Raw genomic sequence first — 17,493 nt, 5'->3', positions numbered from 1 at the left:
ACTATCACATCTCTTGACTTTCATTTCCAGGTCTGATTAAATGCCAACATACTCACAATGTATATTTGTCTCGAGTTTTTGCTAATATCTATATATGCCTGTATATGTGAGGACTGGGCCTGTAAGCCGCCGTGTTGCCGAGCAGGTGTTGGTTGTCGGAGATTACCTCGGTGGGTTGGGAGGTGTGGGCTATACACTTGTATATTTTGCATTGTTGTACTTTTAGTAATATTCTAATGTATTTGTACAGGCGAGGAATGGGCTTTAAAGCCACAGTGTTTCCTAGTGGATGTCGGGGCTGGTTGTCAGATGTACTTGGTGAGCTGAGGGGTCAGGGCTATATGCATGTATATTCTGCATCATTGAATTTACTAATATGCTCTATGAGTTTGTTGACTTGTATGTGTTGACTGGGCATCGAATCATGGGGGGGAGGGGGGGAGAAAGAGACTCTTTTATTCTGTGAATGTGTTCTTGTGTGTGACTGTTGGTGATGTGTTTTAGCACCTTGACTCTGTAGGAGCACTGTCTCGTTTGGCTGTATTCTTGAGTGTTCATGTCTGTGTGGTTGAAAGACAATTAAACTTGAATTGTATTGAATACTAAACATGAAATCTTGTTTTTTTTTCTGTTGTATGTTCTACCTGCACCTTCCACACATACATAGGATTCTGACCATTTCTAGTAATTTGCTTTCTTGTGCATGTAATTACCCATATAACCATATAACAATTACAGCACGGAAACAGACCATCTCAGCCCTTCTAGTCCATACCAAACGCTTACTCTCACCTAGTCCCACTGACCCGCACTCAGCCCATAATCCTCCATTCCTTTCCTGTCCATATACCTATACAATTTTACTTTAAATGACAATATCGAACCATGCAGTGTTTTGGCCATCATGCTCTTGTCCTGTTCTTCCTAAAGTAGTAAACCTTCTTGCCAACCTAATTAAAATCCCACCTAGTTTTGTAAGTGTCCAAATTAATGCAGTGAATATTATAACACCATGTGTTATATTTTCTTAATTTGTGGAAAAAAATTAATTTGCAGAAGTGTTCTGTAAAAGGAATAGAACATGCAAAAGAACTGAGTAAATTAGACAAATTAAATTTATGTGTAGGCTTGGGATTGGGAATAAAATCAGAAAATGCTGGAAATCATTATGTCAAGTTGCATCTGAAGTGAGTGTCATCCCAGATTTTGTGTCTGGTGTATAATCTTACATGGAAACATTTAATCTTTGTGCATAAGTAAAATTCTATGATTAACCTCTTCTCATTTGGCACCATGTGATGCATTAAATATTAAGTGTGAATTAATAATTAATATAGCATTGGAGGTACGTTTGTAAAAGCGATGAATGCTGGAAGTGTTCAATAGATCAGTCAACTGTTACAGAGAGGGAACCAGATTTAGTGTTTTAGGTTGATGATCTTTTATCAGAACTGGATATTTCTGATATTCATGGAGGAAGTGATGAGTTTGCATTTCAGGTTAGGATCCTTCTTCTAAATCAAATATAGGATCTCAACCCAAAATATTTACTGTCCTTTTCCCTCCATAGATGCTGCCTGACCTTGAGTTCCTCCAGCTGTTTACTGTGTTGCTCCAAATTTACAGCACTGCAATCTATTGTATTTTGATTTTTTTTCAGCTTTTTTATTTCAGAACTTAAAAACTTTATTTTAGATTACCGTTGTCTACAGTATGTTCCTTTTGGGCATATTGTTGGAATGTCCATTCTCTGAAGTCACTTGAGAAATTCTTTTTTTGAATTTGCGGGAACCAATTAAACCCACAGTGCGTCAATACAAAAACAGTTAGTCTTTCCTTTATATTACATTTTAAAATGTCCTGAACTATGCAATTAGAAGCAATGTCATTTTTGTGACTCATTCTAATTTTACTGTTTTCTCATAACATTTTTTTTTCATTTATGGAACTTCTGACATCAGAAAGCAGTGAGAAGTTAAGTGGTTTGAGTTTCTTCTCAACACGTCCCTCCTCTGTCCAAGACAGAAACAAAGATGCAGAGTTATCTAATGAGTCCAAATGATAGCAAAAATTTCAACAGAGGTTTTTTCTCCAACAATGATGATGTATTTTTGTGATAAATGTGACGTATCTGTTTTCACTTTTGTAGAATGTTATATTAATGTGCAGATAGAGGGGAACTAATGGGTTTCTTATTTCCTGCCAAGTTGCTGCAAAGGAACAATGGGCAGAATTATAACCGTAAAGAACTGTTAAATGACACGGAGTAATTACACTTGGGTTTCTTCAGAACGCTATCAAAATGAATGTGCTCTCACAGCATGTACACTCTGGTTCAGTTCACGTGCTGATCAGAACTAAATACCAGTCCTGGAATTTTCATATTATTAAATGTGCAGCATAATTTATTTCAGCCCAATGCAAATGATTATACTTACATTTCTTGATGAAGAAGCATTTGGAACTCAACTGCTGCTTTGGTTTTTAGTTACAGGTTTTCCCCTGCTATCCGAAGTAGAGCGTTTCTATGAAACCGTTTATAAGCCGAAATGTCATAAAGCAAAGAAGCAGTTACCATTAATTTATATGGGAAAATTTGTGAGCGTTCCAAGATCCAAACAATAACCTACCAAATCAAACCAAATAACACATAAAACCTAAAATAACTTGAATATATAGTAAAAGCAGGAATGATATGATAAATATGCACTCTATATAAAGTAAAAATATTGTAAGTTTCACTTATCAAACTCGGGAAGACAGCGAGCCAAAATCGATTTGGAGAAAAAAAATCGGCACATACACGCATGCACAAACAACTGCCCGCACAATGCTTCATGGTCATTGTAGTCATTCTCGGGGTAAACACACATATAAAGCGGGCAACAGCACACACAAAATGCTGATAGAACACAGCAGGCTAGGGAAAAGCGATGTCGACGTTTTGGGCCGAGACCCGAAAGGCGTCTTTTTCGTAAAAGAGAAAATCTTCTTCTGTTAGCGAAAACAGGTACTAATGTAGGTCTTTCGTAACAGCGAGCTGTCGTAAAGCGAACGTTCGAAAAACGGGGGCCACCTGTATTTACTCTTCTGAATCTGTAAGAGTTATCAAGTTTGCAGTTGCAGAGTTTGTGTGCATGGCTGTAAATTACTTTAAAAACTTAATTTTGTTGTTTCCAGTTGGTTCGATTTAAGGAAGCATACTTGTTTGCATTTATGATGTGTGTTTTGCAGTATAAATTTACTTTACAATGGTGCTCTATAAATAGTGAAACCAATCATTAGGTGTGGGATATTTCGATTCTGTCCCACTGGAACTACACAGGAGAAGACAATAATCATTCAAAACTCAAGAATGAGATCAAGGAAGGTATTAAGGATCAAGGATCAACTTTATTTGCCGTATATATTTACGTGTATTAGGAATTTACTGTGGTATTTTATTGTGACATACAACAAAAACAGCAACCTTCAACAATTATAAAAAATCATATAAAATAATGTTAGAGGTTAAAGTACAGATATGGAATAAAATGTGCGTAAATGCATAAATACCAGCATGTATTTACAATGTAAACAACATTATAAAAAGTGGTTTAAGGTGTTTTCAGAACAGTGTAGTGATTGCAGTAATAGAGGGGGAGGGGGTGGCTAACAAGAATCGTTAATCAGATTAATTGCCTGGTAGATGAAACTTTTAAATTGACATAAAGGTTTTGTTTTAATAGTCCAGTGGACATTTCCTAGATTAACACATTGTTAAAGGCATATCTTACCACTTAAACATTTTGTGTTTAAAATGTATAACACATTCTGTTAAGAGAGTGAGATTCTCTTAGGCTACATCCATACTATGCCGGATAAATCCGTAACCAAAGCTTTTTCTCTTCGTTTTTACTTTCCGTCCACACTAAAACGGCGTTTTCGACCCCCGAAACCGGAGCTTTTCAGAAACGCTTTCCAGGCTGGATATTTTTGAAAACGCTGCTCAGGCAGATCAGTGTGGACGGGGTAACCGGAGACTTCAGAAAACACTGTCAGACGGCAGCGCGCTATTTCGTTGATTTCTTGAACGCAACCTAACAATTTCAGAACAGACGGCAACGAGACTGACGCTAGAAGAGTTAGAAATGTACTCACCAAATACTTTGACCCATAGCTTACTGAATAAATAAGTATACTCACTTTGCCGTTTTCTGTCCTTGCTCGAATGAAGGTGGTTTACCTATTTATGCAAGTACTTCTCTGACAATGGATGTGTAACAGCCTAGTATAACATTGTATGGAAATACAAGATAACACTTATGCAGATATGTCTTATACATTTAACAAGGTGCTTTATTAATGCAACAGAGTTAGTCAGTTTTTCAATGTTCGTCATCAGCCGGATCAATCAGTCCATGAACTTCCTGTCGGTTACCTTCGTATGCTCCAGTATTTTTTTTTAACTTTTAAGTTCTCCTGCGCGACAGCCAACAGCTGTCCATCGTTTTAAGTTTTTCTAGTCTGTAACTACAGAAACGCGCACTTTTATGGTGAGATTCACCACCAAACGTGTCGCTTGTTTTCGGTAGATGTGTCCTGCGCATGTGCAGTAGAAGGAGATTCGCCAACATCTCCGTTTCAATGTAGACAGAGATACTTTTAAAAAAGCATAGTGTGGACGCTTATCGATTTTACATGAAACCGGTGTTTTCAAAATTATGCGGTCTAGTGTGGATGTAGCCTTAAACACTCTGTCCTGAAGGCCTGTGGAGTCGATAAAGAGTTTTATATTTCCCAGTAATAGATTCCATAAGGCTTGGTTTAATCAGTCCCAACACTTGTTCCTCTATGTGAAATACCAAGTGATTAATTCGTGCTCTGAGGAAATAGATGGATGTGACTGAGCGTTTGGTGTGTTTTAGTCTAAGCAAATGCTGCCCTGACTCTGCTTACCATGGCTGCTCGGCCAACCTTTTGGGACTCTTTGGAACATATTAAGGCTTTCGTGATAGGGCCAGAGTTACCTGTTCTGCCCTGAAGGAGCAGCCCTTTTATTTTGTTCAAATGCACAAGTGTTCCATTCTAAAATGGGAATATCCTTTCCTTTCATGCAACTAAATGGATCTCTAAGATGACCTGCTGCTGTAGTGTCACTTTTTAACAACTGTACCCTGTGACATTTTGTCATTTCAGAATCCATTTCCTATCTGTCATTGGCGCATGCAATAAATATATGGCTTCAATTGTTCATCAACACTCATGAAAGCTTGTTCATACATGGGACCATGAATTTATTTTCAATACGATAATGATTTCTTCCTCCATGTCTTTGTAGATCTGAAGCAATAATAGTTATTTTAAATTTGGCTTTTTTGACTTAATGTAGATTCCACTGTATTTCCTGACTGAGGTTGAATGAGTTTACAATTAGTTCTGAAAATAACAATGATTTGCAAATAATTTCATTATTTGTTTACTTTTGAGCTTTGATGCCAGAAAATAATATCAGTTCCCTTATTCTTTTTGTTTGCCAACAGATGCATGGTTTAAAAGAGTATTAATTTGCATTGAAGCACGTTCAGTGTTGTATACAGAAATTTTCACTTGATATGCTTAACTGACTTAATAAAAATATTGTTTTGACAAGTGTGGACGCATTTTCTTTAGATGGACTACTATATTAATAATGAATTGGGATACTGTACATGTCTAAGTGTAGTGGTATTGCTAAACTTTATTTCGAAGGACATGAAAGCTCTGCAGGAATTATTTTTGATGTCTTCATTTTTACTATTTTAAAGTTCAAAATAAATTTATTATCAAAGTACATCAATGTCACCATGTACAACTCAGAGATTTGTTTTCTTGTGGGCATACTCTGTAAATCCAAGAATCATAATAGAATCAGTGAAAGAATGTACCCAACAGGGTGGACAAGCAGCCAATGTACAAAAGACAATCAACTCTGCAAACACAAAAGAAGAAATAATAAATAATAATAATAAATAAGCAATAAATATCGAGAATACGAGCTAAAATTAGTGCAAAGGTTGTGGGAACTGTTCAGTGTTAATTATTAATTAAAGTCTATCTTCTGTCTTTACTCAAGTTGATCTTTGTAATTTCTCTCCTTTTGACAGTTAATTTGTAATTTGAGTTCCACATAATTTTGTCCTTGACAGTTTATAGCTTGAGCTGTTTGTACATTTGTTGCTCCTTTTCATGCCTTGTGCTGCATCGGGCAGCATTTTTTTTTGCTGTTTCCTTAGCATCCGTCTGTTTTTTGAGTTGCTAGTTTGATGCTCTACCCAGCACAGATGGAAAGTGTGCGAGGTGGCAGCTGGACTTGAACCCAAAGCATTTGCCTTGAAGTCCATTGCTAATGCCACTGCGCCACTGACTGGCTAAATAGCTTTAACTGGTTGCTTAGCCAGTTTCATGAGTTTATTGAACCTCTTTCAGTGGGGGGGTGGGGGGGGGAGAGATTGTATCTCACTCCACAGCCACTAAACTTCTATCATAGATAGAATATTTAAATATATCATTCTACTAAACTAAATCAGCTGCTCTTGAAGCTGTCATTTATCCACAAAGAACACCTGTCTACATTTTCAATTCCATAAGTGAAATAAGGATTAACAAATAAGTGATTTAAGTAAAATTCCAGGAATGGTGTGCTAGCAATAGACAGTGTATAGAACAGAATCACCAAGATGTGTCTGGAATAGAGGGCTGTAATTATCAAGAGGGCTTGAAATGGCTGGGTTATTTTCTCACTGCAATGCAGGAGGCTGAGGGATGACCTTATAAAGGTTTATATAATTACAAAGGACATAAATAGAACAGATAGAATTTTTTTCCTCTGGCAGAGGAGTATAGAGGGTACAGGTTTAAGATGAAGGGCAGAAGTTTAAAGAAAATCTGAAGGGTACATATTTCCACACAGTGAATATCTGAGACAAGCTGTCAGACGAGGTAGTGGAGGCAGATCCAATTACAGTCTTTAAATTTGCGTGGAACAGACATACAGAGATATGGATCTAATGTAGGCAAATGCAGAGATGGGTGTCATGGTCAGCATGGATGAAATAAGACATAAGGACCCATTTCTGTGCTGATCCTTCCGTGATGCTTTAAGAATTTCTCCATGAAGTCATGCAGGTGTTAGAGCAGTATTTGCTCTAAAGGCTCATGTTTAAAGTGTTTGATTACCCTTAGCAAATTATTTCATCACTGACACGAGAAAGTCTGTAGACGCTGGAAATCTAAAGCAACACACACAAGCTGCTGAGGAACTCAGTGGGTCAGGAAACATCCATGGAAACGAATAAACAGTCGACGTTTCAGGCTTAGACCCTTCTTCAGGACTGACTGACCAGACTGCTGCCTGACCTACAGAGTTCCTGCAGCATATAACCATATAACAATTATAACACGGAAACAGGCCATCTCGGCCCTTCTAGTCCATGCTGAACGCTCACTCTCACCTAGTCCCAAAGACCTGCACTCACTCTCCATTCCTTTCCTGTCCATATACCTATCCAATTTTCTTTTGTAAATGACAAAATCGAACCTGCCTCTATCACTTCTACTGGAAGCTCGTTCCACACAGCTACCACTCTCTGAGTAAAGAAATTCCCCCTCATGTTACCCCTAAACTTTTCCCCCTTAACTCTCAACTCATGTCCTCTTGTTTGAATCTCCCCTACTCTCAATGGAAAAAGCCTATCCACGTCAACTCTATCTATCCCCCTCATAATTTTAAATACCTCTATCAGGTCCCCCCTCAACCTTCTACACTCCAAAGAATAAAGACCTAACTTGTTCAACCTTTCCTTGTAACTTAGTTGCTGAAACTCAGGTAACATTCTAGTAAATCTTCTCTGTACTCTCTCTATTTTGCTGACATTTTTCCTATAATTTGGTGACCAGAACTGTACACAATACTCCAAATTTGGCCTCACCAATGCCTTGTACAATTTTAACATTACATCCTATCTCCTATACTCAATGTGAATTTTGTGTGTGTTACTTCACCACTTTTTATTTTCTATGGTATTGTGTGTACTTTTGATTTCTGTGGTGGTTTTGAATGTGGAAGAGTCTAACTTATTTAGTATTTTTAATCAATTATACCATATGCCAATCCTTTTGGGGTATAATAAAGTTAAGTACTTTTGTAAGCTTATCTTAAGAGTGATAGTACCTACATTGCTTATGTTGTAAAGTAACAATAATTACTTTCACTTTTGTTTCTCCAGTTACATTGAAATCTAATGGGAATGGTATCCATGAAAATTGCGTACCACCTCAACCAAGAGAGCATCTTCAAGAAGGAGAACTTCTGTTGCAAGTAAGATAAATAATGATTTTTTTTAAGTATAAGAGCAGCAGCCATAATATGAAGTTACCAATCTGTAAGTTGCTATGGTTATCTGAATTATAACAACTATGAATTATGACCTAGATGGGGTCAGTTGTGCTGTGAGGATTACATTCCTTGACTTCTCTAGTGCCTTTAACACCATCCAGCCCAAGATCTTAAGGCACAAACTAACGGAGATGGGAGTAGACTCTCACATGGTGGATTGGATAGTGGACTACTTGACAGATAGACCTCAGTATGTGTGGTTGGGAGACTGTAGGTCTGACACGGTGGTCAGCAGCACAGGAGCGCCGCAGGGAACCGTACTCTCTCCGGTCCTGTTCACCCTGTACACATCAGACTTCCAATATAACTCGGAGTCCAGCCATGTGCAGAAGTTCGCTGATGACACGGCCATAGTGGGGTGTGTCAGGAATGGACAGGAGGAGGAGTATAGGAAACTGATACAGGACTAGTGGGGTGTGTCAGGAATGGACAGGAGGAGGAGTATAGGAAACTGATACAGGACTTTGTGATATGGTGCAACTCAAACTACCTGCGTCTCAATATCACCAAGACCAAGGAGACGGTGGTGGACTTTAGGAGATCTAGGCCTCATATGGAGCCAGTGGTCATTAATGGAGAATGTGTGGAGCAGGTAAAGACCTACAAGTATCTGGGAGTACAGTTAGATGAGAAGCTAGACTGGACTGCCAACACAGATGCCTTGTGCAGGAAGGCACAGAGTCGACTGTACTTCCTTAGAAGGTTGGCGTCATTCAATGTCTGTAGTGAGATGCTGAAGATGTTCTATAGGTCAGTTGTGGAGAGCGCCCTCTTCTTTGTGGTGGCATGTTGGGGAGGAAGCATTAAGAAGAGGGACGCCTCATGTCTTAATAAGCTGGTAAGGAAGGCGGGCTCTGTCGTGGGCAAAGTACTGGAGAGTTTAACATCGGTAGCTGAGCGAAGGGCGCTGAGTAGGCTATGGTCAATTATGGAAAACTCTGAACATCCTCTACATAGCACCATCCAGAGACAGAGAAACAGTTTCAGCGACAGGTTACTATCGATGCAATGCTCCTCAGACAGGATGAAGAGGTCAATACTCCCCAATGCCATTAGGCTTTACAATTCAACCGCCAGGACTTAAGAACTTTTTAAAAGCTATTATTAATGCTTTTTGAGATAGTGATTTAGATGCATATCATATTTTTTACTGAGTTAAGTATTGTATGTAATTAGTTTTGCTACAACAAGTGTATGGGACATTGGAAAAAAAGTTGAATTTCCCCATGGGGATGAATAAAGTATCTATCTATCTATCTATCTATCTTTTCTTAAACTTTGAGGTATTTGTACACTATCTTGCTGCTGGTAGATTTGTCAGGAGTTGCACAGTAATCTGAAATTTTTTATGCTTATTTGCATAATAAAGAGTGGATTATAGTTGTTGCTATATTTTTTAAAAAATGTACTTAAATTTTTTAATGATGTAGTGACACAGGACCTGGTAGGCCAAGTAACTTGCAGTTGTCTGAGGTCACCAGATAGATGGAAAATTTTGAGGGTCCTGAAAATCTGAAGTAAGAATTCAAAATAGTATAAACACTTCAGAAAGTCAGGTAACATCTGGGGAGAAAAATGTTAACTTACATTGTCAAAGCATTATTTGAGAGTTAACTGATGACATCTGGTAAACAATAGAGGTTTAAATTTTTTAAATTGAAGATGCTGCAGATACTGGAAATCATGAACAAAACGCATAAAATGCTGGAGGGACTCCAGGGGAATGAACAATTGATATTTTAGGCTGAGACTGTTAATCTGGATTGAAAAGAAGGGAACAGAAGCCAGAATAAGGTGGTGGGGGCGAGGGGAAGGAGTATAAACTGGCATGTGATAGGGAAAACCAGGTGAAGGCGGAAGTGGATAGGTAGGGTGTGGGTGTGAAGTAACAAGCTGGGAGGTGATAGGTGGAAGAGGTAAAGGGCTGAAGATGAAGCAGTCCAGTAGGAGAGGACAATAGACCAGAGAAGAAAAGGGAGGTAGAGGGAGGTGATGGGCAGGTGAAGAGAATGGGTGCAAGGGTAGCCAGAATGGGGAATGGAAAAAGGGAGAAGGACAGAGGGGTAAGAAATTAGACGTTAGAGAAATGAATGCCCATGCAATCTGGTTAGAGGCTATCCAGAAGGGATATGAGGTGTTGTTCCACCATCCTGAGTTTGGCCTTATCGTGACAGTGGTCAGTTTGGGAATAGGAGGCGGAAATGAAATGGGTGTCCACTTAGATATCCTGTTTTTTGCAACTGACTTACCAAAGGTATTCAGTGAATTGGTCCCCCAGTCTGTGTTGGGCTCATTGATGTTGAAGTGGCCGCACTGGGAACATAGGATACAATAGATAACCCTGAAGGACTGACAGGTGAAGTGTTGACTCACATGGAAGGACTGTTTGGAGGCCCTGAATGATGACGAGAAATGAACGGGCAGCTGCAGTACTTGTGCTGTTTGCAGGGGTAAGTGCCAGGAGGGAGATCAGTGGGGAGGGACGGGTGGACAAAGGAGTCACAGAGAGAGGGTCCCTGTGAAATGGGATGATGTGCTCAGTGGTAGAATTCCCTTGGAGATTTGGAAGTTATGGAGAATGATGTTTTGGATACAGAGACTCGAGCTTAAATTTGGTTTGTTTCAATGATTTTCCATCAAATAATGCTGTCTTTTTGCTGTAAAGTTTGCATCTTCAATATGATTGTAGGTATTTGCACGAATTTGTCTTTAAACCAGAGCAGTTACAGCTGGTTGCCTTAGAGTGCCTAAGGGCTTTTCCGTGAAGGATGTGTGTGATGAATGTACATGCCAATGTATTATTTCTTCTCTATCAGTTGGCTGTTATCATGAAGAGCTAGCTTCACTTTTTCTCAGGAATTTAACTTGGCTCAAGCGTCATCAACATTTGAATTGTTACTACTGTGATTTTTAAAATAAAACTCACTTTTTAATAGTGATTCTCAAAGCAAATGAACCGCTTCAAATGCCACCTGAACTAATTGAAATTTGTGGCAGGAGATGCGTTCCTTGGTGTGAAAAGTTTCAATGGATGTTTGTTGAGTGCTTAAAACAATTTTTCGTGTAATTAAGAGATGTAAGTTCTTTTCTTTCACTTTCAAAATATTGTACTTTGCTTCATTTTAATGATATAATAGAAATTCAGGTAAAAATGGGTACCTAGCAGGAATCATGAAATCTCCTTTCTGGCTTGCAAGATGAAATTAATTTCTCTGGTCATCTGTTGGTTGGCCACACCAACTGAACACTAGCAGCTACTCTTAGCTGTGAGATATTTTGCCCTCAGTATCATTTTGGAATTGTGATATTTTTTGGGCGTAGCTTTACTCAAATTCGGCAGAATGTTTGCAAGTAGCATTTTTGGCACATTTTGTTTTATTTTGTAATATTTGAGTGCCATGGCAACATTGAGAGATGTGACATTACAGAATATTTGCCATGGGGAATAAGGGGAAATTGTCATTAACGTATACAGAATGTGCTTTCATTATCTAAATACAAAAGTAATGACACATGCTGCAAAGCTAAGAACAATGAAATGACGTCCTGACGAAGGGTCTCGGCCGGAAACGTCAACAGTGCTTCTCCTTATAGATGCTGCCTGGCCTGCTGTGTTCCACCAGCATTTTGTGTGTGTTGTTTCTTGGTTCTCAGTGGGAGTGACAGTGGGCATTAATTATTCAGTGCATTTTCTGTTAAATTAAGCACTGAAATGTGCATGCACCTTTTTTACATTGTCAAGCATGTTTTCACTCAGTAGCGTGGAATCCATCGGATTTCATTCTGATTACATTAAAAGCTGTTCCCATGCTTCAGAAGCGTATACTGACACAACAGGTGATGCATTTTGGTACATAGCAAGCTATGCTCCAAACACAGCTTCTGAAACAAAATCAAATTGCTTCTTGAATAGCAGAAGGATGTACTCCAGTTCTAAAGTCATTACGCAGCCTGTTGCATTACTTATACGGTAGTCTGTTAATGCTGCTGTGCAGTTATCAAACATGCACAAGCAAGTGCTGACTCTTGTTTCCCTGATCAGCACCTTCCTACAATGGCACTATTTACACTGAGATCTTGTTTAATAATAAACTGTAGCTCAAGGCTGTAAATTCTAGTATGTGGCCAGGATGTTAGAGTTTTATATACAAACACATAGCTTAAGCTATATATGTATGCATGTGATAAATTAATTTCATTTCTAATTGTCTGCTGTGGCTCAGTTATAGCGCTCATACACCGGAGGCAGAAGACTCCAGATGCAAACTCTTAATCCAAATATTTGTATGCACAGTTCTCAGTGGATTCTCTGGGGAATACGTGGGGAATGATGCACTCTTTCCAGTTTCATCTTTCAGATTAAAAAGAGGCCCTTTCACATTTTCAGTGGATGTTAGAAACAGACCACACAGGAGATGCTGCAAATGTTGCGTATCTCAAGCCCGCCATATTGACCTGCCCTCACCTCTTTTTGGTTATCCACCTCTTTCCCTTCTCTTCCTTTCCTTTTCCATTGTCCTCTCCTATAAGCTTCCATCTCTTTCAGTTCTTTATCTATCACCTACCAATTTTTCACACCAACCCATCTTCCCCCTCACCTGATTTCACCTTTGACCTGCCAAGCTGATGGTACTCCTCCCTATACCTTTTCCTTCTGGCTTCTGTCCCCTTCCTTTCCAGTCCAGGTGAAAAGTCTCACCTTGAAATGTTGACTGTTTATTTCCCTCCATAGATGCTATCTCACCTGCTGAGTTCCTCCATTATTTTGCGTGGACAGTGGTATCAAGCTTTAGTTTTGATAGTTGTTTAATAGCAGACATAGTGACTGAAGACTCGTTTCTATTGTATATAAACTTAGACTCTAGCAAATTATGACACCAGTCTGAAAAAAGAAAGCAGAGGAGTTGTTGACGTCATATTAAATGCTTGTCTTGCACCAACATAAATTAAGTAGATTATCAGATTATTATCAATTTGTAATTTAGAGGTGCTGTCTACAAACAGTTTGGCTGCAGAGTTTACTGGATTGGTTGTAAAGTACTTTTAATATCATGCAAGATTTTCTTCTTTTAATTGCATCATAACTTAAATGCCACGTTCTTTAACATTTATCAGTTGTGATGTTTGCAGAATTGGTATGTTTAAAGGATTACTGCTAACAATTGTTTGATGAATTTGTGCCTGATATAATCTTGGCCAATTTACACAGTGCAATGTGAGGATAACATTGGGCAGAATTTCCTGTCAGTGACAAGCCCTCTGTGGGAAAAATTCCAAGCTTGTCTTTTGTGGATTCTCCAGCATTTATCTTCCCACTAAATGCTGGCCTAACTTTCTTGACAGCAGGGTGTTAGTCATCTAAGTGCCATTAAAATGGATATCCGATCTAGTCTCAACCATGAAAAAACTAGGAGGGCCTGTTAACCCACACAATCTGGCCAAGCTGACTTATTAAACTTCAATTCATGATCATTCCAAAACTATTTCTGAAAAATCAGACAACAAAAAAATTTAAAATGTCTTAATATTAGAAGAAAAATAAACATTTAAAACCAATAATTTTAAAGTGGTTATCTAAATTATTTATGTTACCACCCTAATACATGCATTTTCTCCTTTAAAAGCTATTGCCCCACACTTCTCAAATGAATAGGGTGTCTGCTTCAGAGGCAGGTTGAACTGATTCCAATTGCCAATGAAAGAAAGCCAGAAAATTTATTACTTTCCCATTCTCTTGAAAATTTTGCACGTAGTATTTGTTATATTTTGCAGCTTCAAAACATTTAACTATTTCAAAGGAATACATAGGAGTCTGAAATATGGGTGTAACTTTGAGTTTACTTTAAGCGAGGCGTGCATATATCACGTGGTAGTGTGATGACATTTGTGATTCACATATTTTGCATATAGCCTGTAAGTATTTAAAGAAATAAGAGCGCTTAATCAAGCAATATATACAAGACTGTTCAAATATCATTGAAGTATTAAATACGCACACTCCTCCTTGCATAGCCACTCAGTAGATAATGCATCCCAGTGATGTACACAGTATAATTATGTAATATAACTACTACATACAGATATCCACAGCATAGTAAAATCTAAATTGTCCCATTCAGGCTTAAAGATTTAATCACTGTGGAGGATTCCTTCCTCTCGTGGGATAACATATCACCTGACCGTGGGTGGGGGGGGGGGGGGGAGGTCTCTCTACTTGGCAGGTGAAACTTGTGGCTGTGAAAGCAATCTCAGGTTCTGGGGCTTCCTCCATGGTGATTCTAGGAGTTGATTCTGAGACTGCAGGAATTGGCTCTGACAGCTCTGGACCCCTTTCTTTTTCTACTTCTAGTTTGTACATATCGATCTTGGGAAGATGCATTTAGTTCACTGGCATATTCTCTTATTAATCCTTCTATTGCTCCCTTTACAGCTAATCTCTCCTCTTGTTTTCCACATTCTCAACATCATCTGACGGTTCCTCTGTTTTTGTATCTCCTTTCTTTTTGGCCTTCCATTCATCCAACTGGGCTTTTTGGTTTTGCATCTAATTTTACAAGCAGCTTTTTTGTCTCCTGCTTCAAGTTCATGCAATAACCTTGAAGAACAGATATCAGAAGCTTTCTCAGATATGTTGCCTGCAAAACAGTTGTGTTTGGACCACTGCTTTCGTCTCTGAGCAGCATGGTCCTTTCCTGGTCCAATATGCTCTCCAACCAGAGGTATGGAGTTTGGTACCAGCACTTGTTTGTCCTCTGTCAGGCTGTGGTTCATGGTGTTTGACGTGGTGACAGTTGTAGCATCATCCAGTACCTTTGTTAATTTGCTTTCATATGACTTCATTGCAGAAGATGAGGCTTGCAAATTGTAGATTAGTCTCCAAACAGTTGTAGTTGTCTCAGCCAATTATGATTCCTTCTGTGTTTACCACATACAAGCTCAATGTGGCTTATTGTTTGTTATATTTCACTGTTATAAACGTCATTCCCACAGGAGTTATACAGTTGAATAACTGTCGGCTTCAGTTTGCTATCTTTGAAATTCCATTCAAAGTCATTTTGTGAAATCACTGAAACAGCTGAGCTAGTATATAATTCCATTTTAATTAATTTGTCATTCACTTCTGGTGTAAGCTATATTTCTTGCCTATTGTTAGTTTACACACGGCAAGTCTCAAGGGTACCCAGACCTGCATCGCTTTCATTATTATCAGATTTATCATTAACAGTATGCAGATTAGTGCTCTTTTTGAAACTGTAACTTGACCTTTTAGCTCTTTCTCTTCCCTGTTCAGTCCCATTTATTTATGTCTGTCCAACATGCTCTTTATATGTGTCCTACTTTGTTGCATTATCTGCAAGTTTCACCTTTTAACCTGCAACTGTCTGGTGTATGTAAGCCCCTGCCACAATGGTAATGCAATTTGTTAGGTCAGACACTGTTTAGACACTGCAACTTTTCTCAAGCTCACTTTCATTCCTGTCTGCAACTCAATTGCATCTCTGTCTGTGGTTTCCATTGAAACAGCAATTTCAACTGATCTTTTGAATGTAAGCTGTGCTTCAGTTGTTACGTACCCCGTAACTGGGTCACTTACCAGCAAAGATAGAGAGGTCCATTGAAGTCTGATGGTACTATTTTTAACAGTATTTATTGATAAAAATACACAAAAATAATATCAATGCAAACACACAGATAATATATGTTGTCAATACTAAATCTAAAAGCACGGGTATAATAATAATCAATAAGAAATAGCTCTATCGTTGTCTAGGGGATAATGTATTGTCCGATGGAAATATAAAAGTCACTTTAGTTCAGTCAAGCTGTAGGCTGCAGCTTTTGGTTGGAGAGAAAGACAGAGGTTTAACTTGCCCATTCCCTTTATGATGTCAATCCTTCGAGAGTCGTTGGGGAACTGATTTCCCCTTCGAGGTTAGCTAAAGCCGTGCTTCCGTGGCAAGACCCACCAATTCCGAAGTAAATGGAAAAGGACGCACGTGGGCTGGTTCCACTGGCTTTCGCTGTTACAGGAGTTCTAGCATTTCTTCTGGTGCGTCTGAAGGGGCTGTTCCTCAGACCCTCTTTTATCCTGACTCACAGGGTCTCAGATGTCAATCAGGGTGGGATGATGCAATCCCTCCACCAACCCCTCCCCCCCCTCGGTTCATTGCCTGGGGGCTTCGATGCATCGTACAGGATTCAATACACAAGTCCGACTCCAAGAGAAAATAGCCGTTATCAATGGTTTCGCCTTTCGGAGGCCAGGACACATTCCAAACTCTTTGTGGATTCTGCATGTCTTTCTCTCATTTCCTGGGTCTCCTGACTCAAATCAATAGCGATCCTGCCATTCTCAAAAAGGAGGGGGCCACGGGCATAATACAGTTAGGAACCATTTTTGAATGCTTTCTTTTAAGATTTTTAAGAAATGATCTCTCAGTGCATCATTAAGCCCATTACTGAACTGGCAATGGTCAGACAATCTCTTCAATTCAGACATGTAACCTGAAATGGACTCCCTTTGTTTTTGATTCTGTTTATGAGACCTAAAGTGTTCTACTTTCAACAATGGCTTTGTTTCAAAGTGTTCCTGCATTACTTTTACAATATCAGCAAAGCTGATTTCTGATTATTTGGTTGGAGAAGTTGAACTTCGAAGCAAACTGTATGCCTTTAAACCCAATAAACCCAATAAAATCGGTACTTGCTTCTCATCTGCTACTTCATTTGCTTCAAAATACTGTTCCCATAGCTCAGCATACATGAGCCAATTACATGTGGTGTAGTCAAATGCATCAAACTTTCTGATCTAGCCAGCCATTTCTGCTTTTTATTATTATTGTCACCCAGTACTCACTCTTTATAAACTTGTGAATTCACAAGATTACTCAAATATGATTGAAATATTAAATACACAACAGTAGCATTTTCAATTAATAAAATAATAATGTTAATATTTTTAATCATTGTGGCCTAGCAGAGAATTAAAGTAGTAATTCTGTTCTCAATCTGTACTTTCAAAGTGAGTAATTCAGTTTTAATTTGATGTACAGTAACTGGATGATTTCATTCATTTC

General features: G+C 38.7%; 1 protein-coding gene across 1 annotated transcript in view; it reads left to right on the top strand.

Annotated features, from left to right (window-relative positions):
- Positions 1 to 17,493, top strand: part of LOC140732025 (aryl hydrocarbon receptor-like) — a 193,596-nt gene that overhangs the window by 87,987 nt on the left and 88,116 nt on the right. Inside the window, exon 3 of the mRNA XM_073054112.1 lies at positions 8,247 to 8,338. Within this exon, the coding sequence (XP_072910213.1) occupies positions 8,247 to 8,338 (92 nt within the window). The remainder of the gene's footprint in view (positions 1 to 8,246; positions 8,339 to 17,493) is intronic.

Source organism: Hemitrygon akajei, chromosome 8 (assembly GCF_048418815.1).
Source record: "Hemitrygon akajei chromosome 8, sHemAka1.3, whole genome shotgun sequence".
Lineage (NCBI taxonomy): Eukaryota > Metazoa > Chordata > Chondrichthyes > Myliobatiformes > Dasyatidae > Hemitrygon > Hemitrygon akajei.
This window is presented reverse-complemented; position numbering and strand designations above follow the sequence as displayed.